Below are 11,225 nucleotides of genomic sequence, written 5' to 3' on the forward strand. Positions count from 1 at the left end.
GTTGGTTGGCACTGCAACATGGCCTGACGTCAGCTGCCTCTGCTCTCCCTCTGCTCCTCCTTCCTTCCTTCCTTCCTTCCTTCCCCCTCCCACTCATTGCCTTCCCTCTCTCCTTTCCTTCCTTCTCTCTCTCTCTCTCTCCTGTTTCCTTCCTTCCTTCCTTCTCTCTCTCTCTCCTGTTTCCTTCCTTCCTTCCTTCTCTCTCTCTCTCCTGTTTCCTTCCTTCCTTCCTTCTCTCTCTCTCTCTCGTTTCCCTTCCTTCTCTCCTTCCCTCGCTCCCGTTGCCTTCCATTCCCTCCTTTTCCTTCCCTCCCTCTCATTGCCTTCCTTCTCTCCTTCCCTCTCTCCATCTCTCTCGTTTCCTTCCCTCTCGTTCCCTTCCTTCTCTCCTTCCCTCGCTCTCGTTTCCTTCCATTCCTTCCTTTTCCTTCCCACCCTCTCCCCCCCCTCATTGCCTTCCTTCTCTCCTTCCCTCTCTCCTATTTCCTTCTCTCTCGTTCCCTTCCTTCTCTCCTTTCCTCGCTCTCGTTTCCTTCCATTCCCTCCTTTTCCTTCCCTCCTCTCCCCCCCCCCCCCTCATTGCCTTCCTTCTCTCCTTCTCTCCTATTTCCTTCCTCCTCGCTCTCGTTTCCTTCCTTCTCTCCTTCCCTCTCTCCTATTTCCTTCTCTCTCGTTTCCTTCCTTCTCTCCTTCCCTCTCTCTGTCTCTATTTCCTACTTTCTCTCTCATTTCCTTCTTTCTCTGCTCTCTCTCTCTCTCTCTCTCTCATTTCCTTCCTTCTCTCTCTCCCCCTCATTTCCTTCCTTCTCCCCTTCCCTCTCTCTCGTATCCCTCGTCTCAACGACGTGAGATCAAATGCGAGGATTATTATTCCTTCACTCTCCATTTCCTACTGTCCCTCTCTCTCTCTCTCTCTCTCCCTACCCCCCTTTCATTCCTTCCCTCCTTTTCCTTCCCGCCCGAGGGAAGTGCTACATAAATGGGAGCAAACCTAGACCCAGGTTGACCGATAGTAATTTTCGATAAGACTTTATTACCGTCCTCCCACCGTGAAAGGCGCAATGTAAACGCAATTTATCGTTGTGATTAACAAACATCATATCGAGATGAACTGGGATTATATTATGTCAAACTCTCATCAAATAATTGGCACCTGCTGGAGTCCTCGGGCAAGTTTCCTTACTCCGCACAGAGCCCTAATAATAATAGTCCCTCCGAAACCCAAAACAATAATAAATTGGTCATTTTCAATCCACAACTGGTTGTGGGACATTGCTGTGCGCCATCGGCCGCCGCGTTCGCCCACAAATATACAGTCGATTCACTTTACAGTGTGTTCTGTGAAGCGCTTTGGGACGTCCTCCCGACGTGAAAAGCGCTGTATCAAATGCGAGGATTATTATTATTATTATATCCTATCGGTTTGCAAGCTTTATATCAGTGTATTGCTGTATCAAATGCGAGGATTAATTAACTCCGAGCTAAGAAAATATCCTGTCAGTTTTATCTGGTTCATCACATGTATTCCATGTTTAATTGGTTGTTACCATTAAAATAGAATCTGCAATGGGGGGGGCAATGCTCCTCAGTTGAGCTCAAGTTATTATATTAGTTATTAACAATAGTAATAATATATTTTACTGCAATAACATAATAATGTGTTATTACCTTATTCTATTGCAGCTTAAATCACAATTGCAATTAGTGTTGTGATTTGTACTATAACGTAATAATTATTGCTCACCTATTCCTCGCCCTCCTCACCGATCAGCAGTGCTCGGAGGCAAAGACAAAGGGTTTTAAATCGCCTCAACGACCCGATAAGGAGCTATATCAAATGCAAGGATTGTTATTATTATTGTAAATGCGTTTCAGAAAAGAAATTTTCGGTGGTTCTTGAAGTACCACCGATTAATAATAATCCTCGCATTTGATATAGCACTTCTATCGCATGGTTGAGACGTCGCAAAGCGCTTCACAGGATTGCTCAGGAGATGGCAGCAAACTAAAAGCAGACGAAAGTCCCGTTGAGGAACAAAACAATGGGGAGAGAGATTGGGGAAAGGCAATTAAAAAGAAAACAAAGACAATTCTGCAGATCTAAAGGCCAATCTGATGAAGAAATCGCTCCTTGAGGAAAAACATTTTGGGTCTTCTTTAAACCGGCTTTTGGGAAATTGCCTCTATATTATAATAATAATTTGTGGTCACTCAATCCACGACTGTTTGTAGGACAATGCCATGTGCAACTGACTGCCGTGTTTCTCCCGTGAAAGTCAATCCACCGTACAGTGTGTTCTGTGAAGCGCTTTGAGATGTGCTAAGGCACTATATCAAATGCAAGATGATTATTGTTATTATTATTAAAACAGTGCAAAGCCCCGCTCTGATATTCTCCGAATCCTCCTTTACAGGGCCCTGCGATTTCCCACTCCGACATCGAAGCTTATTAAAATACAAATCCCGGCAGCGCTGAAGTTGAGTAATAGTTTATTGGCAAAAAAAATCGTACGTCAACATTACCTCTATACAAAGATATGAAAACGAACTACTCAACACTCCACTAAGTCCCAATTATATCAGACTACCATTAATCAATAAGGAAACGTCACGATTTCACACACACATCATCCACTTTTTACAAATCCTTATGCTTTTTTTGTATTTCAGAAGGGAGCGGTCAAGAGCCCAATTTGTTGCTACGGTGTATGTTGGGGCCAGTTCAAAGTTACTTCATTAGCTCTGCACAAAAAAAANCACGCACTGTATCAGCCTGTCCCAGGCTCCTCTACAGTAATGGAGGAGTCGCCGCAGATTGCACTGCACAAGATTTTCTTCTCGTCCTCTGGAGATTTATTTTTTGGTTGTTTTGCGGATCAGTGCCATCCTCTGCGAGAAGGAAACAAGGGATAATTGTAAAAACAATCAACGCTTATACGCTGCTTTTCACTTACAATGTCTCAAAAGTATTTTACGTGGACAGTGTGGAACGTTAAGCAAGGTGGTGGTGGGGTGGGGGGGCGGCGGAAGGTGGCAGAATGCATGCTTGAAGAGGCAAGTTTTTAAAAGACGGAGAGAGGGCGCAAGGCACGCAGATTTGGGGAGGAAGAAGGAGCATCGTTGTCTAACGTTTCTGCCGTTAATTGAGGGGTAGAGAGACACACAGCAGTCCCTAGACTATAGAGCGGAGGGAGTCAGTGTTTCTGGAGGAGATAGCTTTTAATGGTGATTTATAAAGCTCAAACATAAGCATTCCTTCCTATTGCACAATGCAGCAAGGTGTCACAGGCAAATATCCCACCTGTTTGTGAGCTTCTGTTGTGCAAGCTTTCTTGTACGGCCTAATTTCGTCTGAGCCAAATCCTGGGATCCACATATTCCATTGGCGTTCTGTGGAAAGGAAAAGACTTGTGCTCAATTATCATAACCAGCTCAAGAAGACAAGTACCAAACACTTCCAAAGTCAGTATAACTCAAATCTACTGTTAACAGCATAATACAGTAAAACGCACATCAGTCTGATCTGTATAAATCGTATGATTGCCTAAGTCGTACATCTGCCCAAGTCCCGTTCAAGAGTTTAGATTCTATGCAAGTTTGACATAACTTACACTTTGTGTAAGTCATATTAAATGTGTGGTCCCAACTGATAGGTTTACTGTAATCGTTACGGGGTGAATGGAGGATAAATGTACACAACAAACAAAGAATTGTTTCTTCGATGCACGCACCCAGATGCAGCTGGACATCCTTGACTTCCAGCGTGTTGGATTTGCGATGACGGGCCAGCTGACATGCGGCGCTTACTACACTCTCAATAAAATCATCAGCGATCTGCAACAGCATCTGCAAGAAGATGAGGAAAATGGCTGACTTTATTTTATTGTCGGTCAGCCCATGGATATCTCGCTGTATAAAACCAGAGTGTGACCACGATTTCGCTCCTGTGTTTCTGTATAGAACTTACTTCCTCCACGTCTTCATCGAGCTGTTCATTTGGATCAATTTCACGCACCAGATCCTGCAGCTTCTTCTTGCTCAACACCTGAAGCCACAATGAACACAAGTCAATTCCTCTCACGTGTTGGAAAGAACCGTAAAGCAGAGCAAAGACCTTAACATTAATTTGTCACTACCCTTTGTCTAAAAACACAATGTCACAACCTATGTACATACTGAGGTACCCCAATTATTCAAATGAAGTGGTTATGAGTTGAATTTGTTTCCTTTAACACTCACTTAAGACATTGCAAAATAGGGACAGGAGGAGGCCATTTTGCCCAACGAGTCTGTTCCATCAGTTGATTGGATCTTTTGCCTTTTATATCTGAACCACTCGAGTATCTTGCCATACCAGGAGATTTGGAGCCAATCATGACGCTACACTGCCAGACGTTTCTCCCCCCCCACCCCCATGTCCTTAAACTTCACGTAAAATAACAAATATATAAAATTATATATTAAAACGGCAAAATAAAATCCCTCCTAATAAATTCTCATTCCTGTTGATATGCTCGGACGCTATATAAATGCAAGTTGTTGTTGCTGCTGCTGTTGTTGATACCTGGTTGCCTTCTGGACTCAATCGTCCCCCTGAGCTTGGAGTTCCAGGTATTTTGACGACAGTGGTGCTGTTCGCCATTGTATTTGGGGGGGGCGTGCCGGACGGATCAGGTTTTACCGAGGGAAAATTGGTGAGGTTTATCAGAGTTGCCGGTCCAAACTGGTTCATAATCTGTTGGGCTTTGACCTTCAAATCATTGAGTTTCTCCAGGTCCTGCTTCTGTTTAGGGTTGTGTGGGCCAGCACCAATCAGCTGTTGAAAACATAAAAGCAAAATATTATTTGTGATGTACAGCGAAAGACACAAACAGTATATGTGTGTGTGTGTGGGGTGTTGTGAGCCGTCACTAGGATGAAACCAACCCCGCAGCTGTTGTCTGTAAGGGAACTGCCTGTTAATGGTTACGTGACTCTTTCGTGACACATTCACAAAGATCAAAGCTGCTCCTGGTTCTCCAGCAGGACCCGCAATGTGGGCAGGTCGAGCCACAGTCACACAATCATTCCCCCCCCACCCCACTCTAGTCAGATGCCATTTCCAGGCGTGGTGTCCCAGTGATTATAGCGTCCCTCACTGTAACCAGCCACAACTCGACGCAGCGCGACTGACTGTGTTGCTGGGATTTATTCAAACACAGTTTAAAAATACTTGTTCGAATAAGAAGACATTTGAGTTAGCGTTTAACACGAGCGTGCCAGCAGTGAAATTAGACTGTATAAAGCATCACACTGATAATAAAAAGCCGCATTTCTGAGCGAGGAGCCCTTGGACAGTCTCAAGACTCCACCTCTTCGACCGCGTCTTTGGTCACCCTCCTCCCCCTACCCTCCTTGCCCTCCAGCCCTCTTTATCCCAAACCTCAGCTCAGGTCCAAACCCATAACTGTCCAGTACCTTGGGACGTCCTCCGGGTGTGAAAGTTGCTGTACAAATGTAATTTGTCAGACTGACATCAGTAGCCCATTCTTGACTAGGTACTGAAAATCACCATCAGCAACCACTAAAAGGGGTAACTTTAACCTCTTCATTGGATGTCAGCCCCTGGAATATTGCCCGTCCTTGAACGAGTTGATTCAGACAATGACGAAATGTTGGTCAGATGGTTAGCGGTTTATTTCATGCAATTATTTTCAAGTTAAATATAGAAAAATGGAAACACAACCGGACCGAGCGGTGGGCTGGGACAAACGTGAGGCAAACACATGAATCACGCAGCTACTGTGCAGTGCCATTTTTTGGTGAGAGGTTCAAACAAAGTACTGGAAGCAGTCAGTCCCCAGCGATATAAAGTAACACAGAGGCAAAGAGCCAAATAGGTTGGCACTGCAGCCTTCGTTAGAGCCACTCTCTACCCCAATTCACATGTAAAACGTTGGGACACAATCCTCTTAAGATACTTTGAATTAATAACCCCGCACAATTATGAACTCTCACACCTGTTAAGAATTCAACATTTTTCAGGATCTCTTGCCACAACCTTTAAAAGAGGAATCTTTAAAAAAAGGGAGCAGGCGTTTAAAATTACAGCAAAAAAATTAACTGTGCTGGTTGAATCAACTTTAGAACCAACGGGGAGGGGGGGGGGTGCAAATTAAGGGAAAATTGTCACTGGAGGAACCAGCAAGGTTTTTTTTCATGCAGGGAGTTAGTTGATTAGTATATGAAAAGCTCTGCCACGAATGATTGCACCACATAAAGCCAAAACAACTTGGAAAAAAGGAAATTGGGCAATTATTTGAAGCGGAATAAAAAGGTAACAGGGAAACCCATAAACGGAGAGGGAACTGGGATTAGAATTGTTCAAAGAGTTTAGAATTGGATGCAGTTGTTTCGCCCACAAAATACATAGTCAATCCACTTTACAATATACTCTGTGAAGAGCTTTGATATATCTCAGTGCTGTGACCAGGTGCTCTATCAACTGCAAGTATTATTATTGTTAGAGAAGCAAAAGCTCAATAATAGCAACAAACAATGGGCCCAAAGGCTTCCTTTTGTGATGCAGGTTCTAGTATTCTATAACCAAGGCATGAGCAGATGTTATGAACACATTGATTAGTACGCAGAATGCTAGAGGATTACCACTATATGACGAATGACAGCTTAGTAGTGTATTTTAGAGTGCTTAAACTAGTTAAAACATTTGAATGAAAGGTTGCGTAAACAGTCAGTCAGTTATAGAACTGAGCAGAGCTCAGAATAAACGCTTGCACTTGTGTCCGTGTCGAGCTGGTGCAATAATTCAGTGATAGTTAAATTGTGGCAGTGATACCACTGCGGGATTTATTGATTGTGATAGCTTAGCTCCTGCAGTCAGAGAACAACCTTGCTTCCAGGTTAGGGCTCTTGAGCAAAATATGCAGTTTGAGTAGAAACTAATATACTGTATTCAACACATTAAACAAAAACTTACGCAAGGAAACTTATTTTATTTATATCCAAGCCATCCTCCAGCTGAATATGGAATAAATGCTGTACTCCATCCAAGGTATATTCTTTCAAATAAAAGTTAAAACGTTGATTCAGAATCTCCTGGCAAATGGTGAGGAAGTGTTGGTGTGTTTATCTAGTGGCAATTTAACCAGCACTTGAGGTTCAACAATTGAAGCCTGGTAACATTTCTGAACGCATATTGCGAGCACTTTCGTGCTTGTGAAGGCGATAGAAGCGCTCAGGAATGGAATAAGCTTTTAAACCTCCTTACAACACCCAGGGACAGCCTCAAACATACTAGGTCACGCACCCTGCATTAGGCAGAGTAAAACCTCTTACTCTGATACAACATAGTTTAATGACCCTCAGAAAAGCAATCCCTGCCACAGGATACCATTCCACCCCAGCATGTGTGCCAACTAATAAGGCCAGTAAACTGACCAGGTTTTCAGCAGGTATTTCTATGTTGTGTTTAAATTTTTATACTAAGGTGCAGGCATGTCTTGAAAGAGTTAATCTGCAATAAGAACAATAAGCCCTAATATTCACATTTGCTCCAGGTTTATCTTTCCAGTGGGAATATTATTTTATAGCCAACTCAGCAACAGCCACAGAAGCCAAAATCTAACTTAACATACAGGGATCGTGACTTTCCGCAGCAGATGTGAAATAACTTGCAAGTGAGTTACTTTAGCCCTATATTCTAAACTCTCAAGCAAACCTAAAACAAAACTCCTGCGCATATTCTTCTGCTGCATTCTCTCACGCCAGTCAAGGCCAACTCAGGCACTACTTACTGCTATCTGAGAGTCTAGATCTTTAATCACATCAGCTACTGCTGTAGGCCCAGATAATGAAGAGGTCATTGTGACATGCTGCCTAGAAACAAACAGCATGGATTAAGCCACATACACTGGGTTCAACTAAACTGCCAGTGTGAGAGCCTTAGTAGAACATTCAAGCTATCTGAAAATATTACCGGCAGTTTTAAATATAATAATAATACCGCAGTGATTTAGCCGGAAAGCTTTTGATCAGGAAGTGGGACAACATGATCAGTTTGTGCTTTGCTGCCACAGTTATTTAGCGATTCCTCCAGAACGGAACTGCACTTGTAATCAGTTAAATGATTAATAAGTAAAAGAAAAAAACGAAATAATAGTTTGGAAATCTGCAGCTTGGTATTTTCACCTCCTGATGCCAAAAGTGTCTCTGCTAGTGTGTCGATCTGTCTGTGACTGGACAAGGACAGGGGATGGTGGGGAACTGTCTGAACAGAACCTCTGATTTTCTGCTAATCCTTTTCTTAAAATAATTACAGGAAACCAGTTACAATTAGAGCTTCGATGTGAAGGCTGAATTCAACAATTACCAAACTCTGAACTTTCTGTAATGCCCAATAAACAGAACAAACCTAGACCCACGTGGAATTTCTCTCCCACCAACATGCGACCTGAAAACTCGCGGAACTGGTCAGCCAAGGGAGAGTCCGTTCCCCCATCCCCAGACCTACAGCCTCGGGCAGACTTGTCCCCACTTCAAATGTATCCAACAAAATAATTATAGAAATAACAAAAGTGATGCCATACATCAAGAAATATTCAATCAAGAAACATTTATCTTGTTGATCAACCAAAAAGGTTGGCCACCACTGGCGTTTAATCAAAAATGCTGCTTAATGTCTGTACAAGATTAGAAACCTTCCCCTACCTACCTCCAAAATATTGAAGAATGTCTTCTACAGCTTTTCTGAGTTACGTCTACCTTTTACACAAGTTTTCAAGGAGCTTCACTGTAACGGCAAAGTTTAGGAATACCCTTCAGTATTTTTTAATATTGGGTAGAGAAACTGACCCACTTAACAAACTGAAAGTTAATTAAATGTTAAATGTAACAAACGCACATATTTCTTATGCAACCAAACCAGGGAAGGAAAGGAAGATCAGCTCATCAAAATGTTATTATAGTTCATAAATTACAGCACAGAAGATATTTGGCTGACAAAGGGTTCGCTGGTAGTAGCAATTTCAATGGAGCTACCTATTCTGATCCTTATACCCTTGGTATAGTTTCTCTTCTAAATGCTTATCCATTTCCTTTATAAACTGCACTGACACCCTCAACTTCAAAAAACCACTTGCAGCACAGGACACCATCACTAACTGAAGAAAAATGACTTCTAACCTCCTTGGCTGAACTGCCAGGGACGCTCCTGACACACACCAGGGATTCTTCCCACTCAGCTCCCGTGAACCCTGCAAGCCAACGCCCTGACGGGTAGGATGGTCCTCACTGGACAAGCAACGGGAAAGCTTGCCAGACAGTGCTCCCAGTGCCTACAAGTTGGATATTGATGATCGCCCATGGGGCTATTTGAAAAGAGAAGGAAGAATCTCCTGGCATCCTAGACGACAATCCACCCAAATAAAATCAGTCACTCCACGGCTGTCTGCGGGAATGTCGCTCTGGCCACGTTCGTCCCCAAAACACATACACAGACTGCACTTTACAGTAACATCTTGTGAAGAGCTGCGAGACATCCTCCCGCAGTGAAAAGCCCAGGACAGATGTAAGGTGGCCTGGAAGGGTGGTTGAGGCCAGGACACTGGGACTTGTTTATAAAGCAGCTTGATGCTGTGATTGTGGGAGGAGTGTGTGTGGGGGGGGAGGGAGGGAGAGACTGTGAAAGATGGATGTTCTGGAGGGATACATAATAACAACAACAATCCTCACATCAGGAGAACATCTCAAAGCGCTTTTCGGGAGTCGCTGTAGAGTACTGTAGAGTGAGCGACTGTGGTGATGAGGATCAGTTGGGCTACAAGTGGAGGTGGTGGTGGGGGGCGGGGTGAGGGAGTGGGGGGGTGAGGGAGAGGGTGGGGGGGTGAGGGAGAGGGTGGGGGTGTGAGGGAGTGGGGGGTGGGGGAGAGGGTGGGGGTGTGAGGGAGTGAGGGTGGGGGAGAGGTTGGGGGGGAGGGGGTGGGGGTGAGGAGTGGGGGTGAGGAGTGGGGGTGAGGGGGTGGGGGAGAGGTTGGGGGGAGAGTGTGGGGAGAGGGTGGGGGGTGAGGGGGTGGGGGTGAGGGGGTGGGGTGAGGGTGGGGGTGAGGGGCGGGAGGGTGAGGGTGGGGGGAGAGGGTGGGGGAGAGGGTGGGGGAGAGGGTGGGGGTGGGGGGTGAGGGGTGGGGGAGAGGGGGTGGGGAGAGGGTGGGGGTGGGGTGAGGTGGGGTGAGGGGGTGGGGGAGAGGGTGGGGTGGGGGAGGGTGAGGGGTGGGGGGGTGAGGGGGTGGGGGAGAGGGTGGGGGTGAGGGGTGGGGAGGGTGAGAGGGTGGGGGTGAGGGGGTGGGGGGGAGAGGGTGAGGGGGTGAGGGGGGGCTTCCTTATTCAGACCGATTTCGTGATCTAAGTATTATTATATTATGATTCATTATTAATGAGAATGTGAAGTGTTAAGACAGTCAAAGTGAGGGGGTGGGGGGTGGGGGGGCAGTCAATCACACATTACACCCCGTCCTCCCCCTGCTCCACCTGGGGGTGGGGGTGGGGGGGAGAGAGGCCGCCGGGGGGACACTTACCCTCCTCCTCCGACGCCGCCTCCGCCGCCGCCGCTCGGCCTCACTCCCCCATCCTGTGTGAGGGGGTGTGTGAGGCTCTGTGTCAGGGTTTGTGTGTCTCTATCTCTCTCTCTCTCACTCCCCCACTCTCCCTCTGCGTCTCTCTCTCTCTCTCTCTCCCGCCCTCCCGACGCTGACCCGGAAACACTCGGTGTGGGGCTGACCTCCTGACCCCTGACCCCCCTTCACTCCCTCCCTCCCTCACTCCTCGCCCGTCTCCCGCTCTGCTCTTCCTCCTTCGCCGGTGGTTTATTCGGACCGTTCGTCCGTTTTGTTTATTATTGAGAGATAAATAAACGGTTAATAATCAGCGTCATCGGCGGCGGCGGCGGCGGCGTGAGGGGAAGGGGGAGGGGAGGCGCATGCGCAGGTCAGGCCGCACCCCGACTTCCGGTCAGTGAGGGGAAAGGGAGGGGTAGAGAGGGGGAGGGATAGAGAAAGAGAGGGAGGATAGAGAAGGGGGGGGAGGGAGGGATAGAGAAAGTGGGGAGGGAGGGAGAAAGGGGGGAGGGATAGAGAAAGGGGGGAGGGAGGGAGGGATAGAGAAAGGGGGGAGGGAGGGAGAAAGGGGGGAGGGATAGAGAAAGGGGGAGGGAGGGAGGGATAGAGAAAGAGGGG

At 46.2% G+C, this 11,225-nt stretch overlaps 1 protein-coding gene across 3 annotated transcripts; it reads right to left on the reverse strand.

Annotated features, from left to right (window-relative positions):
- Positions 1-2,473: 2,473 nt before the first annotated feature.
- Positions 2,474-10,618, reverse strand: taf12 (TAF12 RNA polymerase II, TATA box binding protein (TBP)-associated factor). Of its 3 annotated transcripts, XM_007894764.2 has the most exons (7): positions 10,569-10,618; positions 8,711-8,788; positions 4,565-4,816; positions 3,968-4,045; positions 3,732-3,846; positions 3,302-3,390; positions 2,474-2,889 (listed from the first exon to the last, which is right to left on the reverse strand). In XM_007894764.2, the coding sequence occupies exons 3-7, from the start codon at positions 4,730-4,732 to the stop codon at positions 2,854-2,856; spliced, it is 486 nt and encodes a 161-aa protein (XP_007892955.1). In that variant the 5' UTR covers positions 4,733-4,816; positions 8,711-8,788; positions 10,569-10,618; the 3' UTR covers positions 2,474-2,853. The 3 variants fall into 3 exon arrangements, with proteins under 3 accessions (XP_007892955.1, XP_007892954.1, XP_007892953.2); XM_007894763.2 differs by lacking the exon at positions 8,711-8,788 and having other exon boundaries at positions 10,569-10,617; XM_007894762.2 differs by lacking the exons at positions 8,711-8,788; positions 10,569-10,618 and adding an exon at positions 7,794-7,875.
- Between the last annotated feature and the right edge of the window lie 607 nt (positions 10,619-11,225).

The sequence above is a fragment of the Callorhinchus milii genome, unplaced genomic scaffold, assembly GCF_018977255.1.
Source record: "Callorhinchus milii isolate IMCB2004 unplaced genomic scaffold, IMCB_Cmil_1.0 Scaffold10, whole genome shotgun sequence".
NCBI lineage: Eukaryota > Metazoa > Chordata > Chondrichthyes > Chimaeriformes > Callorhinchidae > Callorhinchus > Callorhinchus milii.